Source organism: Amblyomma americanum, chromosome 4 (genome assembly GCF_052857255.1).
Source record: "Amblyomma americanum isolate KBUSLIRL-KWMA chromosome 4, ASM5285725v1, whole genome shotgun sequence".
Lineage (NCBI taxonomy): Eukaryota > Metazoa > Arthropoda > Arachnida > Ixodida > Ixodidae > Amblyomma > Amblyomma americanum.
This window is the reverse complement of record NC_135500.1, coordinates 86378199-86405868: the sequence shown is the minus strand read 5'-3', so window position 1 is coordinate 86405868 and position 27670 is coordinate 86378199. Positions and strand designations below refer to the sequence as shown.

At 48.4% G+C, this 27670-nt stretch overlaps 1 protein-coding gene across 2 annotated transcripts in view; it reads left to right on the top strand.

Moving 5' to 3' along the window:
• LOC144130231 (uncharacterized) overlaps window positions 1–27670 on the top strand; it is a 96608-nt gene that overhangs the window by 23428 nt on the left and 45510 nt on the right. The window contains exon 2 of one of the 2 annotated variants that reach the window (XM_077664208.1): window positions 15783–15871. In XM_077664208.1, the coding sequence (XP_077520334.1) occupies window positions 15783–15871 (89 nt within the window). Of the gene's footprint in view, window positions 1–15782; window positions 15875–27670 lie in introns of both variants that reach the window. The other variant, XM_077664207.1, reaches the window with a different exon arrangement.

Sequence of the window (27670 nt, the reverse complement as noted above, 5' to 3'; positions counted from 1 at the left end):
AGTCCCGCGCGTACTTGGCTTTAAATACTCTTCGTTCTCTGGGTCTCAAGCTTCGAGATCGACCTAAGACGTTGAAGCCACCTTGGTCCTTTCCGAGCCTCGATTGTTCCTTGACAATTCCCAACGTTCGCGCTAAGCGGAACTCTCCTTTAGCGGCAATGCGTTCGCTCGTACTGGAACATCTTGAGACCCAATATGCCAGTCATCTTCAATTTTTTACAGACGGCTCAGTGGACAAGGTCAGAGGATCTAGTGCAGCTGCTTTTCATATTCCGTCTTTGAAGTATGATTGGTCTGTTCGTTTTACTAAAGTCGTGTCCTTCACAGTGGCCGAAAGCGTTGCCATTGAGGCAGCTCTAAAGAAGCTACGGTGTTGTACGCCTCAACCTACTGTCATAATTACGGATCCAAAATCTGCCCTTCAAAGGGTAGAGTACGGGTTCCCCACTCATGCCTTGAGTCTTAGATCCCTACGTTTGGTGCAGAATCTACATAGCAAAGGCTTCTCTATACGTTTTCAATGGATGGCCTCGCACATAGGTGTCTAAGGCAACGAGGTAGCAGACAACCTCGCCATACAGCTCTCTCCGGGATTCCAGTACATGGAGTCCCTCATGAAGTCAAGCAAATGTTCAGAGATATGGTGTTGTGCCACTTCAGTTCTTTGTGGAGCTCTCCTCATCAGCCATGTGTGACCAAGGGTCTCAAAAGGTACCAAGCCACTTTGCTGCACCGTGTTCGCACGGATTCTGCTCGTACGCCGGCGTGGATGTATAAGACTAGCCTAGCGTTGTCACCATTGTGTTCAACGTGTGGTGTGTGTGGTGACATAGAACATAACCTCTTGTGCTGTACTTTGTACAACGCGGAACGGGCTGTGTTATTCGGATCCCTCAAGAAGGCAGGAGTTCCTCACAGTTCTCTTCAGGAGATTGTTTTCCCGCGCGGGAGCCAGTCGAGTAGAAGGGATGCTTCTCGCCTTCTTCTACTTTACCTGCAGGACACGGATTTGGCCTCCACATGGTGACCCCAGGAGTGTCTTTTTGGGTTTTTGCGGATAATGTTTCTGTGATTTCTATTTAAGTGTCGCTACGGTGGAGCAATTGCCGGCAGCAACTGCAAGGCTAATCCCACCGTTAGTTTACAACCACTCAACTCAACTCAATTGATGGCATGTTCGAACACGTGGGGACGCCATTGTCGTCGGTGCTTCCGACATTCCTGCAACCACGTTTATTATAGAGGGCTCATTCACCTTCGCGCTCGTATTCAGGGAATCCTCCCCATGTCCAAATTCGCCGATGTCAACCGCAGGAAGAGAGCGCGAGCACAGCAGCACCCCCACCTCTATATAATGCGCCCGGAAGATGAACTGCTCGCACGTAGCTCGGCTGATTGGGCGTGCCAGGAACCAGATGCTCACTGGGAGTCTTCGGATGACCTTGTGTGCCGAAGCTTGGCATCGCTTCCCCTTGTCAGATGGCCGTTTTTGAAATTCTCTGCAATGCTAGCCAAAAGGGATCACAGACGCCAAACCACACCTGACAAAATCAAACGCGCCCTCAGAACCCAATCATCTCGCCAGACCGAAACTCAAGGCCAAAACTGCACTTAGCTAAAAACTTCAACTAAAACTTGAAGAGATCAAATGTTTTGCCTGGATGAACACATGGTATCTTCCTACGAGGAGTTTAGACATGGCAACTGTCCAAGGCGTGTCCTCCCGCTCGAGGTGCACTCGGAAGGGAAAAAATTAGCTAAATGAAATCAGGTTGGTGCTTAGAGGGCACGCGGTACGGGAATAGGTGACTGGTTTTGGCCGACGTGGCTCTCAATTTTGCCCGCCCCAATACTACAGAGGCAAGGTATGTCACACCACTCGCTCTTACTTATACTTGGCCAAAAGAAGGAAAACTTACTCCTAGGTATGTTACCTGATTATGAACAACATTACAACAAAGAATGTTGGAGCTATACGATCTCCAATAGGAAGAGAATATGTAATAAATCTCCAAAAAGTAAATTTGGGAGGACATCCAATTTTGGTAAAATCTTTACCAGCTAAGAGGCTCGGATTAGCCCGTCGGCATTTGTGTGGAGATTGCTTTTCTTGTAGCGAACCTCGAAGCTGTGGTGCTGGAGTGCCAGGCTTCACCTCAGTAGACGACCATTTTTGGGCGACATATTGTGCAGCCAAGTCAAAGGGCAATGGTTCGTTTCTACTGTGAAACGGCACCCGAAGACGTAGCATGCCAGTTTGTCAATAGCCCAAACGAGGCATGCGCATTCTTTTTCTGACGTGCTGTACGCCTCTTCCCGCGTGCTGAGCTTGCGGCTCACGTAAAAGACAGGCCATGTGAGCCTTTCATCATTTTCCTGGCAAAGAATAGCGCCTAACTCGCGGTCGTTGGTATCACATTGTATGATAAAGGGTTTAGAGAAATCTGGTGCTGCCAGTTTTGATTGGGCACTCGCTTAGGGAAATTTTCAGACTCCGAAATGCCTTTTTTTTCTTTTTGTCCCAAGATAGATTGGTAGGTTCACTTATTCTCAGCGCGTCGGCCAGGGGGCTGACTAAATCAGAGTAGTCATTTACATAATGTTGATAATAGCCTGCTAGGCCAAGGAAAGCCCGAGTTTCGATTTTGAGGTTGAGCGACGGTACTCCACCACGGCAGCAACTTTAAGTTCTGCAGGTCTGCGTTGGCCTCGTCCAACCACGTGCCCAAGATAGTTCACCTCGGGGCACCCCTGGTGGCATTTTTCCGCCCTTACCGTTACACCAGACTCAATCAGTCAGCTCAACACAATACGCGGGTGTTCAATGTGCTCCTCCCAGTTTTGTGAGAAAAAAGACACGTCGTCAAGGTAGGGGAGAGCGAAATCTGCAAGTCCCCGCCTCACTTGTTCCATTAACTTTGAAAAACAGTACGCAGAATTTTTCAAGCCGAAGCTCAACATTACAGGGCGAAACTTGCCCGCGGGGGTCACGAATGCTGCGTACCTGATAGCGCGGCGCGCTCAGTGAGTTTCACCTGCCAGTAACCACGAACTGAATCCAGTGTGGATATATATTCTGATTTAGCCACTGTTTCAACACTCTCCTCGATGTTAGAAATGGGATAGGTCTGATCCACTGTGATTCATTTCAGTCTCCGGTAGTCCACGCAAGGTATCCGATCCTTGCCTGGAACCTCTACAATAATGAATGGTGACGTATAGTCACTTTCGCAGGGCACTATGACGCCAAGTTCGCACATACGGCGGATCTCCGTCTCGATGATTTCCTTTTGTCCTGGAGAGACACGGTACGGTTTGCTCCTGATCGGCTGTTCGCCGGACAGCTGAATGTCGTGTTCGATGAGGGTTGTTTTTCCTGACTTGTTTGAAAACACCGCCTCAAAGTCGCGGACGACGTTTTCCATGTTTCCTCGTTGACTTGCCGTCAAACGTGGCTCTCTGTCGATTGAATTTAGTAGCTCATTCGCTGCTTGCTCGTCCTCATGTGGGACATAAGGTATGTCTGAGATCTCTTCCTCTGGCATGTTCAGCGCCATGTTAACCATGGCCGGACGCTGTACATAAGGCTTCATCAAATTACTGTGGATTATCCGATTGTGTTTGTTCCTAAATTTTACCTCATAGTTGGTGTCCGAAATCTTGGACACCACCTTAGCTGGCCCTTCCCATTGCACCTCAAGCTTGTTACTTTTTGACGGACGCAGCGACATCACCTGGTCGCCAGATTAAAAGGTGCGCTTGAGTGCAGATTTGTCGTAGTATACTTTAGACAGGGACTGCGCTGCTCTGACATTTGCTTCCACAATGTCTCTGGTTTTCTCAAGTCTTTCGAGTAGCTTTAGAACGTATTCCACTACACAGGGATCCTCTCCGTAGCCCTCCCATGACTCCCTCAGCATGCGCAACGGGGTCCTCAAGTCACGCCCGTAGACTAGTTCTCCGGGGCTAAATCCTGTGCTTTCGTGGGGGACGAATCTCATTGCAAAGAGTGCTGCTGGAATGCAGCCTTCCCAATCTCTCTTATGCTCAAAACACAGAGACCTAAGTATCCGCTTTAGCACTGAGTGCATGCGCTCGACTGGATTTGACTGGTGTGGTGAATGGAACTGCGGATTATTTTAATCCCACACCGTTCTAAGAACGTTGTTGTCAAGCAGCTTGTGAACACGCTCCCGTTATCGCTTCGTATCTTTGCAGGGAACCCCACGCGAGAGAAAATTGACAAATGGGCGTCTACAACACATGCGGAACTTAGCTCCTTCAAGGGAATGGCCTCGGAAATTTGGTTGCCACGCACAGTGAGGTCAGAATGTAGCGCCAACAGTTGGAGGCTGGCAGCGGGCCGACAGTATCTATTACAAGACGCCGAAAGGGCTCTGTAATGATGGGAACAAATGTCATGGGAGCTTTCCATTTATACGTCGACTTGCCGACCTGCAGGCAGGTGTCGCAAGATCTAACAAGCTGTTCACATCTTTCCAGCAGCCAGGACAGTAATATTCGAGGGCTAATCTAGCTTTTGATTTCTTTATGCCCAGGTGGCCCGACCACGCATTTTCGTGTGCGAGCTCTAGAAGCTGCCGCCGGTACTTCTCAGGCACCAGGAGATGCTCATATGCGCGTCCCTTTGAGTCGCAGTATTTTCGGTACTAAAGGCCTGATTTTTCATAAAAGCTGATGTTCTTTCTGGCGATTCCATCTCGCACATTATTGCTTAGATCTCTTAACGATGGGGAGGCTTTTATGATCTGCAAAGAGTGCTTTTCTATCAACCTTAGTCATCTCCTCCCAACAAGTCGACGCAGATGTTAATGTCGAACCTTTCGCGTTTGTTTCTGTTGCCCCATTCTCTACGGAATCGGCAGATCCCTGGATTTCATGAGCTACCGCTGGTTCGGGAACACCTTCATGGTCATGCTCATGCGGATTAGACGGATCAGTTTTCCTGCAAGGATCCCCCGGCTGGTCGGGAGAGGGGTTCAGTGCCTGCTCATTCATCGGAGCGCAGTCGAGTTTCTTTGCGAGCTCTCGCGCTCGAGAACTTGTTAGCGCTATTCAAGCTAAGCCCGAGGTGAAAGAGAGACCTTTCTCTTTCAGCAACTGCTCGGATTTGTTCAAAAAAAGGTAGGGCAAGTGTGTCGGCAAGTTTGCGCTAACAGCCGCTTCTGTGTCTAGCCTGTCAAAAGTCCCCTAAAGAGTCACCTTCGCTATAGGCACGCATGCACTCTGTCCTTCGGCGACCTGCTTAATCAAGGCGCATTCGCCGGTGTAGTCCATGGAGGAAACACAGGACAGGTAAGCAACATTCATGGTAGCCGCTGAATACCGCAGGGCTCTGAATTTCTTGCCATTTATCACCACGTCCCGCATGTATGGCTCCAGAAGTTTACGGTTCTCCTCCAACTCTTGCATGCACGCGAACGTCATTTTTTCTGTTTGCAGTTCAAAGAGATGTGACCCTCCTTGTTGCAATTATAGCAGACAATGGGTTTTCGCGCTTCAAACGCACAAGCTCCAGGTGCCTGCTGTTTCGGCGAATCCGCAGATTTGGGTGACTCAATCTTTTTTTCGCTACATCCTCCTTTTGATCCCGCATCCTCTGCTAGGTGATCCCGGCGTGCTGGTGGCACCCTTCGGTCGAGGATTCTCTTTAAATAGGTTTCTCCTTTTCCTAACCTGTTATCGTACCCTGCCTTGCATTGGAGGTTTCGGCGAACGTAATACTCGCCTGCGAGCTGTGCCGCTTTGTATAGGTCTATATCTGTTAGCCTATCTTGGAGCCATATCCTATGATCTTCTGGAATCGCGCTATAGTACTGCTCTAGTGCGATGCACTCAAGTACCTTGTCATGGCTTCTTTGAACCTCAGCAGTCTTAAGCCACTCGTTTAAGTTGACCTTAAGCCGGTACGCGAAGTCATTATGCGACTCTCCACTTTTCTTTGCCTGCCTGAATCGCTGCCTAAAGGCTTCAGCCGAAAACCGGTGCACTCTTTACCTTCTCGTAGTCATCACACTCTTCCTGTGAGAGCCGAGCCATTACTTCGGCCACCTCGCACGGAAGGAGAGGAAGTAACTTCTCCCATCAAGCGCTCGTTTCGATGTGCACCTTCTCGCATGTACGTTCGAAATTTACCAAAAAGAGTGCAATATCGCCTCCCACGCGGTATGGTGAGACGAGATCCTGCAATCTCTGCCTCCTTTGCTCCTCTACCGAAGCTACAGGGCAAAGACGCGCCATATTCCCTCCGTTTGACGCGATTTCGAGCTCCTTCGTTTTTCTAGCATGTTCTCTCGCTTTTTCCTCTGCCTCACGGACCTCCCGTCTCTCCTGAGCCAACCGAACCTCTTTTTCTTTCTGCTCGAACGACACCCGTCTTTCTTGAACCTACCGAAGCTCTTCTTTTTCTTTCTGCTCGCACAACTTCCTTCTTTTCTGCTCTTCTTTGCGTCCAAGAATCGCTTCCCAAGCCTCATCGACCTCCTCAACAGTCACCTCCTTCTGCCGCATAACCTCGAGAATTTCTTTTTTTTAGCAGAACGTAGCGAAATTTCCAGTTCCTGGTAAATTTCGAGCAGCTCCTGCACTTTTAACTTCTCCATCGTGAGTTCCACCATACGTTAGCAAGCCCACTAAAACAAAAGCCCTAGCTTGAAGTGAACAGAACAGTTTCCCTAAATCAATTTCCCAGACAACAGGAATCCGCACCTAGAATCTGCCTGTTCTAGTACGGTCTGGCGAAATGAACGGAAAACATTGGGCACTCACCCTGCCAGGTATAGCTGATGCCCGTCAGTCCTCTAGCTGCGGAGGTCCGTTGGAGCCGGTAATTTCAAGTGTACGTCCCACAGCTGCCATCCAGTTGTTGGGATTGAGGTAGCGAGACAGGGCCGGAGAAGAGGCGAGGACGATCGGAGGAAGAAAACTTGGAAAACTTTATACAAAGACTATAAAGCAGGGCTAACCTGCTCACCCTCCAAGTCCGAATTATTTCTAATCAGATACAAACCAAGGGGCCCTCGAGCAAAAAATTACAAACCTCCGCCTCCACTGAAAATCTGGGTGGAAGGGCTCCCTGTAAAGGAAGTTCAAACTATAAGAATCCTAGGACTCTTCCTTCAGTCGAACCGGAAGAACAAGGAAACACTAGAAAAACTCCAGAAAACCGTCAATGTGACGGTAAGACTATTTAGACAAATTGCAAGCAAAAGGAAGGGAGTGAAGGAGACAGAACTTTGCAAATTAGTACAAGCATTTGTAATAAGCAGGCTTGTCTACGCACTCCCATACTTAAAATTAGACAGTAGTGAAAAAGCCAAAGTAGAGTTTATGATTAGAAAAGCATACACGGTAGCATTAGGGCTACAGAACTGTACCTCCACCGAAAGGTTTCTTGGCTTGGGAGTACACAACACCTTAGACGAGCTTACAGAGGCACACTTAACAATGCAGAGCGGCCGGCTTTCCCGCACCAAAGCAGGAAGAACCATACTTGATCTTTTAGGACTAGGCATATAGTTGCCACCCCAAGATACCAAAACACAGATACCTAAACGCATCGCTAAGGTAATAAGAGTTAAGCCACTAGCTAAGAATATGCGTCCTGCTCACCACGAGGGCAGAAGGGCTAGGGAAAAAGCTCTACACAACATATACAACCAAGATGAACATGCAGTATATGTAGATGCCGCAGAATATCGCCAGAAACAAGCGTTCGCACTAACGGCGGTGGATACGCAAGGTAGACTGATAGTCTCCGGCACTACCATAACGAAATCCTCGGAAACGGCAGAAGAGGCGACAATCGCCCTTGCTATCATTAACACAGAAGCTACTACCATACTCAGCGACTCTAAATTTGCCATACGCAATTATGCGAGGGGCAGAATTTCTCAGGCAGCAATGAGCATATTGGGTCAAACCAAAGACTTAGACAGAATTATTGAATTGATATTGGTCCCGGCTCACTCGGGGAACCCTGATAACGAAGCAGCACACATAACAGCTCGAGGATTCGTCAGCCGAGCAGGGGACGCTGTCGTTGCTGAGAGTTTTTCGAAGGACGGCCTATCATCTTTTCACGATATTACTAGTCATTTTAAACTTAAAAGGAGGATATTCCCTCCTCCAAACAAAGCCTTTAATAAGGAGCAGGAGACCACTTGAAGGCGACTCCAGACGCGATCGTTCATGACGCGTTACCTGTTGTCAAAATTCTACCCCGGTGAATACGACCCTGCATGTACATTATGTGGTAATTTAGCCACTTATGATCACCTATTGTGGTACTGTAGAGAGGAGCCGCCTCCGACATCTTTAATACAGGTTCCTACTCTCGAGCAGTGGGAGGCCGTGTTGGTCAGCTCAAACTTGGGAGTTCAAACCCGGGGTCATTGAATGGGCTACCCAGGTCGCTGTCAGCCGTGGACTGATAGCCACCTAGCACGGATCGTCTGCATTCTGCTTTTTCTGACAAATTAAATGTTTTCCAATCCAATTCAATTGAGGACGTCGAAGACTGGTTGGCCAGCTTTGACCGTGTGGCGGGCTTCAACGAGTGGGACGGCGAGCGCAAATTGCGGAACGTGTACTTCGCACTACAGGACTCGGCCATGGCGTGGTATGAGAACCACGAAGCTTCCTTCACTAACTGGGAAATCTTTCGCCGAGCTCTTAGTCACGTTCAACACCAGCGAACGAAAGGAGAAGGCAGAAATCGCCTTGCAACCGAGGTCGCAGCAGCCGAACGAGAGCGTAGCCATGTTCATCGAGGACATGACGCGACTCTTCAATCGGGCCGACCCTATATTCCCGAGGACAAGAAGGTACGCCACCTAATGCGCGGCGTCAAAGAGCAATTGTTTGCCGGACTGGTACGTGACCCGCCAAGAACGGTGGCCGACTTTGCCAAGGAGCCAACAAGCATGGAGCATTCTCTGCAAGAACGGGGCGCGCACTACGGCCGTCAGGCTAGTGTAGCAGCCGCTCACTACTGCACGCCCACGTCGTTACCCACTGAGGATCTTCGAGAGCTTGTGAGGAGCCTGGTGCGCGAAGAACTCGAGAAACTTCGCTTCGAAGCTCCACAGGCCAGCGTCGCTGCCATACGGGACGTGGTCCGATATGAAGTCTAGCGAGCGGTTCAGTCGTCACCAGCTGTGCATCCAACGCCCTATGTGATGACATACAGTCAAGTACTACAAAGTCGCCCTGGGCCAGTGAGTCAAGCCTTTTCTCCCGTCACTCCTGTGCCTTCACTGCGGTACCCAACTGCAGCTGTACCTGTCGTTCCACGGGAGCCCCTGTCCACCATGAGCAAAGCGTGCGTTTGGCGTACGCCAAACAATAGGCCGCTCTGCTACCACTGGAGGAGCCCGGCCACATCCTCCGCCACTGCCCCTAGCGCAGAATGGGCTTAAGGGGGTTTCCACCTGACGCACCTTGACCACGCTACAGAGAACGGCCGCGGGACATAGAGCAGTATCTGTCCGATAACGTGCAGCCAACGACCTCACGGCGATGACAGTCCCGGTCGCCATGCCCAAGACGGTTTTCTTCGCCAAGCCGCCCGTCTTTTTCTAGCCAGTTCAGAAGCGCGTCCTCACATCGAGAAAACAGAAGACGGCGTCCCTCGGGCGTAGGGCCGCCGCTATTGGATCAAGTCAAGAGCCTTCACCCGATGATTCGCGGCTACGATCCGACCGACGGCGACCTCACCCGACGACCTCAACGACAACGACGGGCTGTGACCGACTGGTGTCTGCCAAAATCCCAGTAATCGCTGATAGTCGCGATGTGACCGCACTTCTGGATACCGGCGCTGACTTTTCTCTAATGAGCTGTCGCCTAGCTACAGCCCTCAGAGGTTCTGACCTCTTGGTCTGGACCCCAGATCCGCACCGCCAGCGGCAATGTGGTTACGCCAATTGGCATCTGCACGTCACGAATCCAGATCCGCGGTGCTACTTTCCTTGGTTGCTTCGCTGTCTACCCGAGTGCTCCAAAGACCTGATACTTCGTTTCGATTTAATTCGGGAGTACGGTGCTGACATCAACCTTCAAGAGCGGTTGACGGTGATCCCCAGCCAAGCGGCACTAAGTTACGCGTCTTTGACAACCACGTATTCGTCCCGTCAAGAGCCTGCATGTTTGTTACCGTAGGTTGCGACATCGCTGGTACTCGTGGCATCGCTGAAACTAACATGTCGCTGCTCCTTGGTCGGCAAGTCTGTGTTGCTCGCGGAATTGTCGAGCTGAACAATGGCCGAACCCAGCTCTTGGCAACCAATTTTGGCTGTGAACCTCAGTGTTTGCCTGGCAGAACAGTTATGGCGTATTTTGAAGAACTCGACAAATTCGCGGGACAGCACGCTTTGTCCGAAGCCTCGGCATCAGTGGAGGCAATGGCCACAACCATAAAAACTGACGTGAACCGGAATCTTCCGTCTAATCAGAAACGCTGCCTCGAAAGCGTTATCCAGTCTTTCTGTGACTGCTTCGCCTCGACCTCTAAGGTTAGGCAGACACCATTCACAAATCACCGAATTATAGTCGACGCCAACCAGCGGCCGTTATGTAAGCCGCCTTACCGGATCTCTTCAAAGGAGCGTGATGCCATTCGCCGCTAAGTTCAAGAAATGCTCCAGGACGACGTGATACAGCCGTCAACGAGCGCGTGGCCGTCGCCTGTTTTAGTAGGAAAAAAAGATGGAACCCTACGGTTCTGCGTTGATTACCGACGTTTAAACAAAGTCACAGAAAAACATGTTTATCCTCTGCCGCGCATTCATGACTCCCTGGATCGGCTGCGCCACGCCCGGCACTTCTCATCGCTAGATTTTCGCAGCGGCTATTGGAAAATCGAGGTGGACGAACGCGAAATGGAAAAGACCGCCTTTATTACACCGGACGGTCTGTAGGAATTCCGGGTGCTCCCCTTCGGCCTGTACTCGGCTCCTGAAACCTTCCAGCGGATGATGGATACCGTTCTTGCCGATCTGAAATGGCAGTCCTGTCTAGTGTACTTGGATGACGTTGTCATCTTCTCTGATACGTTTGAAGAGCACCTGAGACACCTCTGCGCTGTTTTCGAAGCAATTCGGTCGGCCGGTCTTTCCCTGAAGCCTGAAAAGTGTCACTTCGCTTTCGAAGAGTTCAAGTTTTTGGGCCACATTGTGAGTGCTAAAGGGGTTAGCCCCGACCGACCCCGATAAGATAGCCGCCGTGGCTGCTTTTCCTGTGCCCACCAATAAGCGAAGCGTGCACCGCTTTCTGGGTCTCTGCGCCTATTATCGGCGTTTTGTGCACAACTTCTCCCGGGTCCCTGAGCCCATTACCCGCCGCACGAAAGATTCCGAACCGTTCTTCTGGGGCCTAGAACAACAGAACGCCTTTGAAGACCTCCGCACTCGTCTTCAATGTACACCCATCCTTGGACACTTCGACGAGTCAGCCGCCACATAACTGCACACAGACGCCAGCAACAACGGCCTCGGTGCGGTCCTTGTGCAGTGACAGGATGGTCTCGAACGCGTAATTGCATACGCGAGCCGCACCTTGTCACGATCTGAGGCAAAGTATTCCACCACCGAAAAAGAATGCCTGGCCAATGTGTGGGCAGTGACCAAATTTCGCCCGTACTTATATGGCCGCCCTTTCAAGGTCGTTAGTGACCACTACTCGCTATGTTGGCTGGCGAACTTCAAACATCCCTCGGGACGGCTTGTACGCTGGAGCCTTCGCCATCAAGGGTTCGATGTCATCATCGTTTATAAGTCCGGTAGAAAGAACAGTGATGCCGACTGTTTGTCTCGTGCTCCTATCGAGGACGACCGAGCTGATCCCGACGACGATTTTATTTTTCTCGGCGCCATCTCCACGTCCATCCTCACTCAACATCAAAGGGACGACAGTGAACTACGGCCTCTCATTGAGTACCTTGAAGGAAGCGCTGCGTCGCCCTCGCGAATCTTCTCACGTGGACTGTCGTCATTCTGTTTGCGCGATCGCGTTCTCTATAGGAAAAACTACAACCCGACGGAAGCTGCCTATCTGCTTGTCGTACCTGCGGCCTTGCACGACGAAGTTCTGCAGGCGTGCCATGATGACCCATCTGCTGGTCACATGTGTTTTTCCCGCACTTTGGCCCGGATACCCCAAAAGTACTACTGGCCCAGGGTTGCTTCAATTGTCCAGCGTTACGTCAGAACTTGCCGCGAGTGCCAACGTCGCAAGACGCCGCCGATTAAGCCAGTCTGACTGCTGCAGCCCATTAATCCACCACAAGTCCCCTTCCACCAAATCGCTATGGACATACTTGGCACATTTCCGGAGTCCTCGCTGGGTAACCGCTACATTGTGGTCGCCACCGACTACCTCAGCCGGTACTGTGAAACTAAAGCTCTCCCTCGTGATACCGCTGATGAAACTGCGAACTTTTTCGTTCAAAATTTTGTGCTTCGTCACGGTGCACCCACCATCGTTATAACTGACAGGGGAACGACGTCTACCTTGGCCCTTACGCAGGAGGTTATGCGCCTGAGCGGTACCAGTCACCGCAAGACAACCGCTTACCACCCTTAAACGAATGGCCTCACCGAACGGCTCAACAAGACGATCGCCGACATGATTTCCATGTATTTTGACGCAGACCACCGCAACAGGGACGCCATGCTCCCTTACGTCACATTTGCCTATAACACTGCTCTACAAGAAAGGACACGCTTTACTCCATTTCGTTTAGTGCATGGTCGCGAAGCCACAACCATGCTGGACGCCATGTTGCTCCCGACTAGTAGTACCTCATCTGTTATGTGTGCTGCCCAATTCGTTTGTCCCGCCGAGGCCGCCCGCCAACTCGCCCGACAGCGCATCAGGCACCAGCAAGCCCTCGACGCTCGCCGCTATAACCTCCGCCACCGAGCTGTTAGTTACCAGCCCTGCGAACAAGTCTGGGTTTGGAGCCCAGTCCGCATGCGTGGGCGCTCCGAAAAGCTTCTGCGCCGACATTTTAGCCCCTACGAGGTACTCCGCCGAGTCAGTGAGGTGAACTATGAAGTTCTTCCTCAGGGTATAGTTCGCTCCTCTAGACGGCCGACCCCCGAAGTCGTCCATGTCGCACGGATGGCGCCATACCATGCCCGCTAGCGCTTCAGGCGTGTCCACACAAGCCGCCGGACACTTGCGCCGCCGCTTCTTCGTGATTCTCGTTGTTGCGGCGCCGAGTCATTGCCCTTCAGAGAGGGGGAGTAATGCCACATTCCCGATCAAACCAGTGGCGCCATACCACGGCCGTACTGTTTTAGATGGGACTTGCCGTGCTTTGCGCACTCGAGGGGCTAGAAGTTTTTCGTCTTCTTCCTCGCTCGAGATCCCTGCTGTCTTGCACGCCTAGCACGTCTCATTAAACCTGGTTTTGAGTGCTTGGACCGTTTATCGGTGACAATATGGTGTAGGCCATTCTCTATTTTACATTCATAGAACCTTAGAAGTCCTGATGCCCTTCCTGGTACAGTGGTGACGCGGATAAGCGATGCTCGACTGCCCTGCAATGAGAGGGCTCTCAGCAATGGACCTAATGTGGGCCAGCTTGATTTCCCGAGTGACCAATCATTAACTGTTACTGCCACCTGTCACGGCGGGCAGTTTATTCACTCTCCGGTAGGCAGGTTGTGGTCACGCCGCAGGGTCACGAGACCTAGGTGGCTCACCTTCGTCCTGTGTTTGCTCTCTGGGCACCAGCTTCCACAGTCATGCTGGTGATTTTTCGCACACAGCGCCGACGTCGGATTTTCCGAGTAGCGAGGCCTTTAACGCTGTCACATTAAAAATTTCTTTCGTCTCGGTCACGCAATGAATTCGCCTCAAATGTGGCAATATATAAGCGGAATTGCATGCTTTATTCGCTGTTAGCGATACCACACGGTCTGGGTTGCATTGTGGGGCTACAGTGAATTTTTTTCCCGAGAACACGCATCGCGTAAACTTTCATTTCGATTGAACATTGACCGTCGATTGCCCGTTCCAGGAATTAAACTTGAGGACTGGCGTCTTGAACCTGCCAGCGGGTACACCATTCCCGATTTATGATAATATCTCGCGAGCTTCGATTGCCCAGTGCAGCGGTGCAGATTCTTTCTCATCGGCACCATTTTTAATCCATTCGGGCCTTTGCAAGTAGTGATCACTCATATATGGCCGCGTCTTTCAGGCATTAGAGAAGTCACCCGGCTGTTGGTTGCATGGTAATCGGACCTGATCATCGGCTAGCATATCGCAGCCAACGGCAGCTAGTGGTCAGGTCCCGTCGCCTGCTGTTAACAGAGCGCTACGGTGCGCCTTACCTGCATATTGTATACAGTTTAAGCCATTGGCAAGCTCCGAGCGCAAACCACCCGACGGCCGGGTTGCTTGCCACCGACGCTTAAAAACCGCGGGTATATTTGAGCGACCTCTGACAGAGAAGCTAATGGACGCGAAATGGGGATCGGAAAACGGACACCTTATGCTATATAGCCCCTGGTTAGTTTTGACAAAGACGGCGCGTGCACGGGAAGTAGATAGAAAGTGACGCCTCTAAAGCAGCCTGAAATGTGATTCCATGTAATGTCGCCAGAGACATCACCGTGAATTTCGGTGTTTCAGAACGATAGTGTTAGGCTGAAATCGCAATCAAATCACCGGCCGCTCTTTTGCCACGTGAGTTATATTAGGAACGCAGTTTTACATCGCCTTCACCGCAAAATTACACAGCTTTACAGTGCATTTAACTCCTAACTATATGTTTAACTGTCACGATTTTCAGGAACATTATAAGAACCTGGACTGCTCAGGTGGGATTGTAATTGTTTCTTTGCGTGCATAAAAAGTGCTGCTGTCAGCATCTAGTGCAGGAATAAGCAGACAATCCCATTATGAAGGATCAGAGGTCCGCATTTGGCTGCAAACTTTCCTCGCCTAGACGCTGTCGACGTAACCCAGTTCGATGAAGTCCGCCACCTAGTTGCTAAGAGAGAGTGTGCAAGCTGATGTGACGCCTGTAAGCATACGCAGGTGTCCAAAAATTTGAGAGGCATTTAACCTGCGCCTTAAGGGTATGACGCAATAGCGTAATAGGTTAATTCCCATACATGCCGAAGGTAAGTCTCTATACTTAACATTCACAGATCCCTGGGAGTCCTCACGCTCCTTCTGACAACATGGTGCAGCGCTTAAGCGATGCGCCGCTGCCCTCCGATGGCATGTGGGCGTCATGCGGCCTAGGTTCCTCTTACCGAGAAGCCAGCAATCAATTTTACTGGCATGTGTCACTGTGCGTAGTTTGCTAACTATGCGGTGGGCAGGCTGTGATGACGCCGCAAGGTGACGTGATCAAGGTTGCTTACCTACTTCCTAGGTTCCTCTCTGGGGACCACCTGCCAAAGCCATGCCCGTGATTTTTTTCTCTAAACTATGGCGCCAAGAATGCTAAAAGCAGATTTTCTAAACACTAAGGGGGCGCGTAACACTGAGATGGAGCCCATAAAATGCTTGCTCCTCTCATTAAGCTTTATGTAGCATCGCTGGGATTGACAGGGCTAACTTAATCTTGGGTTCCCTCTCGTGAGGCAGTGTTAGGGGCTAGGGTAGCACAGAAATTCAGAGTGCCTTGGTAGACTGTCAGGGCTAATATCAGAGGCTGTGCAAGCCTATATTGCGCCTGATCTCTTGAAATTATCTGATACAGCCAATGGAAAATTACTACTCTTTCTTTTTGTTTCCAGCAAGGACAAACCGACTCGCTTTCATATGGGTACTTCAACGCATTCAGCGGATTTACTCTTCGTTCGTTTTCCTACGTCGTGCATTCTGGGTAGTAAGTGTTATCTTTTTCCTGTTTCGAGCCTGCCCCAGTGAAGCCCTCAATGAATTATCATTTTTGCCTCTGAGGGCATTCAAAGTGGTGAAAATCAATAGTGTTGCTATTTAAAATTTTCAGCGCGTTTTTTGCAGAAATATTTTGCCTTCGCTCACCTATCCGCTGCGAGAAGGTTTCAAAAGCAGCGCAACCGACACAAGCGTGCAAACACTCCAGACATGTAGAGCACTCCCATAGCAGGACCGTCTGAAGATTAGGGTGGAATAGCTTAAATATTATCACTCATCTTCGAACATGCGGTTTTGCAACAAAATATAAAAAAACGAAACTCGGCACCTCCACAGAAATACTGCTGCACGGTCAACAACGAAGACGCTCGAGGCAGGCAATAACTTAGAATCGTTCTCTTGGGTTATCGAAAAAATTCAGAAGAACGCCCATTTATATTATGTGATACCAATGCGATGGCATTACAAGATGTGTATGGGTTTACATTGAGCTTTGTGTAATACTTTAATGGTTGCGCTTGCGGGTCCCTACACGTCTAGGTACCCAATCAAGTCATCTCTTCGGGTCCTCAATCTGGAGAGAGAAAGAGAGAGAGAAAATTGGTAGTGGAAAGGTACGGAGGTCAACCAGAAGGAACTTCCGGTTGGCTACCCTACACGGAGGGGGGGGGGGAGAGCGATGAGGGGGCGTAAAAGAATAAGAAGTAGAGCAATGTAGTCTGTATCTAGCCCGACAAACAACGACAAGCGTACTGAAAGTCACAAGCCGCCGCAGCAGTAGCCTGCACACCTTGATGGCTGCCGAAAACTGTGACCTGATTAGAAGAAATCTACAGCCCTCTATCGCGGATATGAAGCAGACAGGCAGCGACGACGTTCTAGTGTGTGGAAAGGCTGCTTGTCGTTGCGGCTGATAATGTTGATGACAAAGTTGATGACAAAGAAGATAATGTGGACCTCTTCTCGGAACTATGAAGCTGTAGGATGCGTTGTTCCAGCCATTGGACAGCTGCAAGCACTGGATTCAACAAATCCGGCATCTGCAGCGAATTCTGCGCAGGTGGCATATGTAAATTGGAAAGCAGCACACGCATGGCATTAACGATTGGCTTCAGCATTGCAGTCACTTGCTCGTCTGCGACTTTGGCCGGTTCCTGAACTACTACCCGACCAACAGTAGGCTCAACACACTGAGCAGCACTGAGAGTGTAGAGTGCTTCCGGATCAATGGCCAAGTCACTTGCCGGTCTCGGTCTTGGACCGGAGTTTGGTCTTGTGCTTGATTAGCAATAGGCTCAAGACTCTGGGTGCGCAATACCTCTGTGGTCGCTGCGGGTGTGTGTACCTCAAGCAGGGATGACCAAGGCCCATCTGCGACAACCGTCCCTACCTCGCCAGTCATATGGCTTCCCTTCCTTATGGTAGTTTGCGGAGAAGAAGCTGCGGAAATTCTTGGACGATCCTTTCCAATGCTCACTACACTTTCAGAAGGCCTGTGACGAGGGTGACGACGTTGTAGCGCATTAGCGCGGCGGCTTCTCTGTGCGTGGAATTGTCTCTTGTCAATTGTTTGAGTATCGACCGTTCCGTTTCCAGGCAAGTACAATCGTCTGGGGCAGCGTCATGAGGGCCGCGGCAGCTGGGACACTTATGGACTGTTGCACGGCAAGCATCGTCGCTGTGTGGCTGAGTACGTGGGCACACGAGGGAGAAATTGCACACACTACTCACGTGTCCTATCTTCATGCATTTCCGGCGCTGTAGAGGCTTCGAGACGAAGGGCCTTCTAAATGCCGAAAGGGCCCAACCTTCACGTGCGTTTAAATACAGTCCCCTTGGAAGGTAAACTTAATGCACTTTGTCCTCTCAAGGCGCTGAGTTTGCAGTATGGCTACACCCTCGGTAGCTGCAGGTTAGGTCAAAGAGCGCAGATGAGAGTCACGGATGGCCACGTCGACGTCGGAAATGAAGCCTGCCGTAGCGGCACTGTCTACAAGAACATGGGAACGAACGCTGATGCCGCCGAGCGTTTAAATGACGCTCAAACTGTCAAGCGCGTTCCGGTCCATGACATCAATGGTGAGGGCATTCATAAAATGATTTACCCTCACATCTCTAATTGCTCCCTGGACGCGAGCCTCCAGGACCGCAGACGTGGGTTGCCTGTTGATGTGGTTGATATTGTCGGTGTGAGTATCTGGCATAAACAAGACAGTACGTGCCGATGCTCTTCGCTCCGTAGCGATCGTGGACGTTCTCGGCGACGACGAGTCCTCGCCATTGCGCAGTCTTCGTTTGGCCTTCTCGCATAGGACTCTGATGAAGCTGCCGTCAGTCGAAGAGTCATCACTGGTAGTCAAGTGCACTACAGTGGCCTGGATGCTTGCGTCATTTGGGAGGCCAAGATGTTTCCTCTAGGCGACAGCGGCAGCCATACCGGTCTAAAGTTCAACAGCGTCCACTTCCGTCACCGTCTCCAAGAAAGAAATAGTGGTTACATTATAATGTCGCAAATCAGGAAAAATTGAAGAGGCGAAGGGACAGCGTCCTGGATTCGAAACAATTCATCGTCATCTCCTTACTCTCGCTAGATTTTTGAAGTGCTCCCGAAGGTGCATTGAGAGAGCGACCAAACCGCATACATCCACCCATCCAAAGATACGTCCAAACGTATAGTTGCCACTTCTGGTCTGGTGACGCCTCTTTATTCCAGCCACGTAAAAAAATTTGCGTCTGACATCACATTTTCTTCTCGATGAGGCTTCTAATGCCATTGCATTCAAATGTTGTTGGCTAACTCCTTTGTGGTCGACTATGAATGGCCGCCTACAGTGCTGCGAATTTGTTGCGCGCGTTTTTTCCTGTTACTTTGTACTCATGCTTGCGTTAATACAGCGAGAGAAGCTGTTTTAGAACGAAACGAACAAGATCTGAACAAAACGAGACAAGCTCTTTACGAGCGAAAAAAGCTAGATCTGAACACATCGGTTTTAAATGTGCTCGTGTTATACGCGTGAATACTTTTTCTCTCAGAACTGCACGAAAAGCATGTATTCGTGCTTTATACAACGAGAGAAGTTGTTTTAGAGCGAAAGGAGCTAGATCTGAACACATCGGTTTTACAAGTGCTCGTGTGATACGCGTGAAATCTTTTTCTCTCAGAACTGCGCGAAAAGCATGTATTCGTGCTTAATACAATGACAAAAGCTGTTTACGAGCGAAACGAGCTAGATCTGAACACATCGGTTTTACAGTGCTCGTGTGATACGCGTCAAAACGTTTTCTCTCAGAACTGCGCGAAAAGCATGTATTCGTGCTTTATACAACGAGAGAAGTTGTTTTAGAGCGAAAGGAGCTAGACCTGAACACATCGGTTTTACAAGTGCTCGTGTGATACGCGTCAAAACTTTTTCTCTCAGAACTGCGCGAAAAGCATGTATTTGTGCCTAATACAACGAGCGAAGTTGTTTTAAAGAATGGAGCTTGATCTGAACACATCGGTTTTACATGTATTCGTGTTATACGCGTCAAAACGTTTTCAGAACTGCGCGCAAAGCATATATTCGTCCTTAATACAACGAGAGAAGCTGTTTTAGAACGAAACGAACAAGATCTGAACAAAACGAGACAAGCTGTTTACGAGCGAAAAAAGCTAGATCTGAACACATCGGTTTTAAATATGCTCGTGTTATACCCGTCAATACTTTTTCTCTCAGAAATGCGCGAAAAGCATGTATTTGTGCTTAATACAACGAGAGAAGTTGTTTTAAAGAATGGAGCTTGATCTGAACACATCGGTTTTACAAATATTCGTGTTATACGCGTCAAAACGTTTTCAGAACTGCGCGCAAAGCATATATTCGTCCTTAATACAACGAGAGAAACTGTTTTAGAACGAAACGAACAAGATCTGAACAAAACAAGACAAGCTGTCTACGAGCGAAAAAAAGCTAGATCTGAACACATCGGTTTTAAATATGCTCGCGTTATACCCGTCAATACTTTTTCTCTCAGAAATGCGCGAAAAGCATGTATTTGTGCTTAATACAACGAGAGAAGTTGTTTTAAAGAAAGGAGCTAGATCTGAACACATCGGTTTTCCAAGTCTTCGTATGACAAGCGTCCAAACATTTTCTCTCACAACTACGCGAAAGCATGCATTCGTGCTTAATGCAACGAGACAAGCTGTTTAAGAGCGAACCGAGCTTGATCTGAACACATCGGTTTTACAAGTGTTCCTGTGACACGCGTGAAAACTTTTTCTCTCAGAACTGCGCGAAAAGCATGTATTCGCGCTTTATACAAAGAGAGAAGTTGTTTTATAGTGAAAGGAGCTATATTTTAACACATCGGTTTTACAAGTGTTCGTGTGGTATGCCTCAAAACTTTCTCGGAACTGCGCGCAAAGCATGTACTCGTGCCTAATACAACGAGAGAAGCTGTTTTAGAACGAAACTAACTAGATCTGAACACATCGGTTTTGCAAGGGTTCGTGTGATAAACGTCAAAACTTTTCTCTCACAACTACGCGAAAGCATTTATTCGTGCTTAATACAACGAGAGAAGTTGTTTAATGCGCAATGTGAACCCGTCGGTTGCAAGCGGCCCAGATGATTTACCAGTAGCAGTTATCAAAAATTGCGCTGATACATTGTCATTGTATTTCACACGATTATTTGAAAAGAGTTTGCAAGAAGGCACTCTGCCGAAAGACTGGAAATTGGCTCGCGTTGTGCCTATCCATAAAAGTGGACCGAGAAATTTGGTAGAAAACTATAGGCCAGTGTCTCTAACAAGTATTGCTTGCAAGACAATGGAGCATGTAATTTACAGTTCTATCATGTCGCATCTCGTTAAACACAATTTGCTTAACCCTGCTCAGCACGGATTTCGCCAAGGTTTGTCTTGCTCTACACAGTTGGTTGAGTTTACTTATGATATCGCAGTTGCTATTGATAAACAGAAAGTTATTGGTTGCATTTTTTTGGACTTCCAGAAGGCATTTGATATTGTTGCGCATGATCTCCTTGTTTCTAAATTACGCAGCTACAATTTGAATGAAAGAGTCATTGTATGGATCTCTGAATACCTATCCCTACGGCAGCAGTGTGTAGTTGTTGGTGGTCGCTCCTCAAACTATGGTTCTGTCACTACAGGCGTCCCCCAGGGCTCTGTTCTGGGGCCACTTCTTTTTTTGTTGTATATAAATGATATTAATGCTGATGTTACTTCTTCGTTCAGAATGTTCGCAGACGACTGCGTGATTTATAGAATTATAGATAGTTCACTTGATGTGCAAAGCCTGCAAAACGACTTAGATAAGATAGCCAAGTGGTGTAATGATTGGGACATGACTTTGAATACTAAAAAGTGTGTACACGTCACCTTTTCGAGGAAGCGTTCCTACCCTGCTTATATCTACACTATAAACCATGCGGCCTTGAAAAAAGAACAGAATTTTAAATACTTAGGCGTTTATCTTACTGCTGGCCTGAGGTGGTCAAAGCATGTTAATTACGTCGTAAAGAAAGCTGCTGGTATATTAGGTTTGTTAAGAAGAAATTTCAGCCACCTTCCACAGCATCTCAACGAACAGCTATATTTTACTCGCGTCCGCACAGTACTCGAATATGCATCAGTGTGCTGGGACCCGCACACACAAGAACTTATTGACAAATTGGAAAAAATTCAAAATAGGGCAGTCGGCTTTGTACTTGGAAACTATTCCAGGACACTCAGTGTCTCGGAAAGCAAAAGGAATCTTCAGTGGCCAGAACTTAAAACTCGAAGAAGAAACCTGAGATTAAAATTTTTGCATAACATTTTCTATTCCAAGACTGGCATAGACGGATCAAAATATTTGAAGCCGCCTTTCTATGTCTCGAAGCGAAGGGACCACAATTTAAAGCTTCATGAATTTCCTTTTAAAGGTGATGTACTCCGTTATTCGTTTTTTCTGCGAACAGTTCGCGAATGGAATGCTTTGCCGCCACATATTGTTAATGTTCTACCTAATGATGCCTTTTTTTACGCGTTAAGTGCATGATTTTTTGTTTTTTGAATGTGAAAGTGCCCCCCTGCTGTAATGCTGAAAGGCGATGCAGGTACCAAATAAATAAATAAATAAATAAAGAGCGAAACGAGCTAGATCTGAACACATCGGTTTTACAAGTGCTCGTTTGACAGGCGTCTAAACTTTTTCTCTCAGAACTGCGCGAAAAGCATGTACTCCTGCTTAATACAATGAGAGAAGCTGTTTTAGATCGAAACTAACTGGATCTGAACACATCGGTTTTGCAAGGGTTCGTGTGATAAGCGTCAAAACTTTTCTCTCACAACTACGCGAAAGCATGTATTCGAGCTTAATACAACGAGAGAAGTTGTTTTAGAGCGAAAGGAGCTAGATCTGAACACATCGGTTTTACAAGTGCTCGTGTGATACACATCAAATCTTTTTCTCTCAGAACTGCGCGAAAAGCATGTATTCGTGTTTAATACAATGAGAAAAGCTGTTTAAGAGAGAAACGAGCTATATCTGAACACATCGGTTTTACAAGTGCTCGTGTGATACGCGTCAAAACTGTTTCTCTCAGAACTGCGCGAAAAGCATGTCTTCGTGCTTTATACAACAAGAGAAGTTGTTTTAGAGCGAAAGGAGCTAGATCTGAACATCGGTTTTACAAGTGCTCGTGTGATACGCGTCAAATCTTTTTCTCTCAGAACTGCGCGAAAAGCATGTATTTGTGCTTAATACAACAAGAGAAGTTGTTTTAAAGGAGCTAGATCTGAACACATCGGTTTTACAAGTATTCGTGTGATACGCGTCAAAACGTTTTCAGAACTGCGCGCAAAGCATGTATTCGTGCTTAATCTCAATGTTGTGTATCCAAATACTTTGTTGTTTGAATAAACCAACTGCATCAGCGTTTCACGCCTGAAAATGCCGCAAGGTGTTGAGAAGATTCGACTTGCAAAAATTTCTAACCAGAATAATTTCCATCAATTCTCAGATGTAATATACCTCTCTAGCAATTATGTCTTGCTTCCCTGTTGTGCCAATATCGGTCTTAGTCTAATATTGCGGCGGGAAAGGAAACTTAACTCGGCTCTAACCAAAAACATCTGGCAGTCGTTTTTTATGAGAAAATAATCCATATAGAGCGAGGTAATCTGAACCGTTCAGCGTCTTTGCAGCTAAACGCAGTAAGAAACTAAGGACGGCAACTAAGCAAGCATGTAATCTACTATCGGCGACAACGTTAGATAAAGTCAGCATACAGAATAGCAAACCACGAAAGGGGACACTGCGCCGCCACTGCGCATGTGCAGATCTCCCTGAGGGCGCCAAATAGCGCCATGTTCCCGTCAACAGCGCCGTGTCTGCTGCGTACGGGCTATCAGCGCGTGTGCAGTGGCGGTTTGCAGTTCGCGTTGCGCGGCACACGGTAAGCGGTAGTTGTACGCGCTATGATAAATGTATCTATTAACGTATACTCCAAGTTCCGAAATTTCAGCAGCGGAAGAGACCTGCGAAGGAGTGCATGGCGGCCACATGCAATGCGCCATGACTCGGAACTTGGAGGGGGATTTGTTAATTTTGACCACGATAGCAGTTGACTGGATGAAACACCTTCTTTCATTTCAGATCCACCGCAGCTCTGGTGACAATCACAACTCTTACTTTCGCTCCGTAACCTGTGACCGACGTTGGTCCAATGTTCAGGGAACTCCCTCAAGATGGGGTAGATTTGTAATAAGGAAGTAATTACTCTCTGGCATCCACCCAAACACAGCCATACGGGTAGAAAAGAAAACTACACAGCTTCCACAGAACGTTTGTAGGTGACGAAAAATTCGCCCCGGTTTCGAATTCAAACCCAGGACCGCCGTCTTACCGGAGCAGCCGATCTACAAACTGAGCTAATAGGGACGACCAGTATATGGTGCGGCGAGAGCAAATATATCAATTCTATGTGGGAATAGTGTTTGTCCAGTGTTTAAGGGAGTCTCCAAGTTGGAGTAGACTTGTATTAAGGAACTAATTGGTGATTAATGAATGGCTGTGCTTTGGCGGATACCCATGAGTAATTACTCCCTTCTTAAGAACCTGGCACAGACAGTGTCAGAATTCGATTGCTGTTCCAAATTTTCAGTAATAATTTACCTTGCTGCGTTTCTTTTAATATTAAAATATTGGCTGATGCTTGTGTGTTTTAACGTGATATTTCAGGTTAGAAGTCTCGCTTCGGTTTTCAGTGCTACCTAAATGCCATATGCAAGAAGCACACTTCTTAATTAGGGCTTTTAATTGTGTTTAAAGCTAAATACAAGTGTATCATGTGATATGTGCCCAGGTTTCAAAACGATTATAGGGTTAGCAATGAAGAAATTGAAACCTACAAGTACAGTCATACACTAAACTTAGTGTGATGATTGTTGCCGAAAGAATTTGTTTCTGTGCTGGCGCGGCAAAACGGGAAAATGAAAAGTAGATAAACACGCCATGACATGCGTTCTCAGTTCACGAGAAAAATGCCAGCTACTGCGTAGCTAACGAGGAACCACAAGAGTAAATTTTAAGCCAATCCGCAACCTGCAAACTCTTCTTCAGGATTGTACCGCCGTCAGCAAGCTTAGCACGGGCGCTCAAGTGTGTCTTCCACTGGCATTAGCGCCGTTAGGCGTCGGCCGTGGGTCTGGAACAATATTAGGTTGGAAGCAAGGCGTGAGCTTGCTCAAACCGCCGCTAACACACAATGGAGCATGGCCTCGGTCTCAGCACCCAGCGCTCAGGAGCTGTAATATTAGCGCAGGACGCGCAATCGAGCTTTCGTGTTAAGCGTGCTGACCGCGGTACAAGCAAGTAAATTAGTCCAAACTTGCACTCAGGCTTAGCTTGCCATCACCACATTAACCTCAAGGTTTCATTTTTAACCGCGTGTTCCGATTTCTTGGGCGCAATCTTCAGCGCACTCTTGGCCGATTACACCGACTTGTCCTCAACACTTTATTGCGGTATGAAATAAAATACGCATCCGCCATTCAAAATCGGCACGAAAAACATGTTCTAAACAACGCATTATCATTTAAAAACCTTCGGGTTCTTTCCAGTTCTTGTGATTACTTGCCTCTCGCCTTGTCATTTGTTCAATACAACGCGCCCAATTGATCGAAACTGTGTCTCCTGCGCAGACATGCGCGTGTTTTCCTTTTTGACTAAAGTTATCATCCCTGTATGTTTCATGATGATGTTTCGAGCACCCGCCCCTCACTTGCTCACGTCTCGATTATATTCACAGAGTTTAAACGCGCTAAGAGCCACGCGTCCCTTTCTGCAAGGTGATTCATACCGCACATGTTCAACCAGTGCCTCCTCTATACTTTCTGTGCCTGGGCGAACGCTCTCCTCAGGCCGTCGGGCGACGGCTCCGCCGCCGCTCGCGGTTGCCGCATGGCGGCGCTGTGTGAGTAGAATGGTAGAATACGTCTGGCGCGTCGGGTGCCTCCAATCTCTTCGATAATACGAGAAGATGGGCTGGCGCTGATCGGCCGCGCGCAGTGCAATTCTTGCTTTCGCGTTTCCATGCGTATTTAATTGCATTCATGTTTATTGAGGCTTTTCCAAGTTCGTATTCCGCATGCAATCTGTGCCTATATATTTAAATGCGCTAAAAAGAAAAAGATGTGGGCATACCCGTGAATTTCTCACATGCGAGACGTATCAGGCGATTCTGATCACTTCCTATTCCACAGTGGCGTGTGTCAAATATCTGCTGACAGAACAGAAGTTCTTTTTCATCCGCATCCGAAAACTCCACAGCGATTTAATTGAATCCCTGTTTGGCAGTTTGCTAATGTCATCCGGATGTAACGACATGTTGGATGTTCGTGCTGCACTGTCAGTTCTCGGAAAGCTACTGAAGACCATGATCGCTGCTTCTAATTCAGCATCCAATATTGCCTACAAAGAATGTGCTTCGATGCCAAGGCTTATACCTACTGATCCCCTGTCTTCTGTGCAACCAACTTCTACTTCAGCTCCAAAGCCTCCCCTGACGTCGACTGTGCAAGCAGCGCCGAGGCTGTTGTGGGAAAGATTGGTGCTTCAGAGGCTTACTATCACAATTTTGCCACAGCACTTGCCATCGCTTCAGAACTCGGCTACCGCTTATCTGAGCTGTTACATTGCACGAGTTGTCGGCGAGCATATATAATGCGAGAACCTTACTTTGTGTACGAAGACAGTTTGCAACCAGCCACTCTTTCAGTTCACCCGCAGCCAAGACCTAGATGTGCTGCTCTAACCGTCAGATCAACTTCTCTACGTTCTCGACACAATAGGAGCTTTTGCTGACCGCGCCTTGCCGGAAGATCAGACCTTGCAAAAGCCTCTCGCTACATTAATTAGTAGAGCACACTGTCCCAGCTCTTTGTGCTTCAGAGTTGCTAAGTACAAGAGCGACGGCACCAACGAGCACAGGCTTAATTAAGCTCATGAACCGGTTCGTTTCCTGAAGCCTCTCCTCTTCAACTACGCATTGAATGTTACTGAGAAGCATGACGTAGTTAAACATTTTGCAAAAAAGTCTCTTTCGCCAAAGTACGCGAGACTGTGAAACTCGAAAGTACGCGAACCTGCCATGTGGGAGTTGGGCATCACAATAAATGTTTTTTATTTCGATTTCGAGTAGGTTTTGAGTCACAACGCACCGTTATTGAATACATGAACCCCTATATCTTTTGTTATTCAAAGAGTGTGCCATGAGGCATAAGACGAAAAAAGAAGGAATGCGGAAGTTAGAAAGTTAAAAGAAGGATTGAAGGCCCGTCGCGCTGAGGTAGTCCGCGCAGTGCTATCTTCAGGCAGATGGTGCAGCGCCGCGTTACATAACTGATTGCACTGAAAGCAGGGCATATTTTTCGCGCGTACCGCTAAAATTTGAGCGTCAGCACTGCGACTTGAGAAACAGTGCTCAGGAAAGTGCGCGGCCGATCAAATGATGATACCACATGGCACAGCTCCACATTTTCTGGCGCCAACTGTGGCTTCGGTGGCGACAATGGTAACTCTCAAAAACTTCACGAAGGAAACGCGGGATCAGGTATCGCTTTGGAAGCAGTCTAACGGCTTTGCGTGCTACTTAGCGCATGCCTTTCCGGCTTGCATCGTCTGTTACATGAGTAAACAGCCCGCAACAGGGCTTTTTCAGAGCCCAAGCTTTCAGTATTAGCTGTATCCAAACACTGCTTTCAAATAAGGACCCTCAGAGAAGCGAGCTTAAAGGTGACAGAACAATTTTTCACGAATTGGATTCAAGCAGGCGCGTGCTGTCATATCAGCGCAGCAGACGACGCGCGAGCGCATTGCACAGCAATAGCCGCAAACGACACGACTGAAATGGGCCGGTTACCCTTAGCGACAAGAGCTTCCAAGCTCCCTTTTAAAAAAGTTTCGATTGCACTTGACACAACATGAACGCAGGCGAAAAGTCAACGACAGAACAGCTGCGAACGGTCTGCGTTTCCATGAGCGACGGTGATGCGACGGGCATCCTACTCCGGTGGCGGCGCGTGGCGGCGAAAGGCCGTACTAGCCTTGACGCCGGTTCCCATTGTTCGCTTTTCCTTTTCCCAGGCACAGAAAGTATAGAGGAGGCACTGGTTCAACATTGGAAGAGCTTCACATTTATTATCGCTACCAAAACTAACACTTAACAAATTTAAGGCACTAATCCATGGTTTCAATACTGAGTCACAAAATGTACTGCCCCAGTGATCTCCGCCT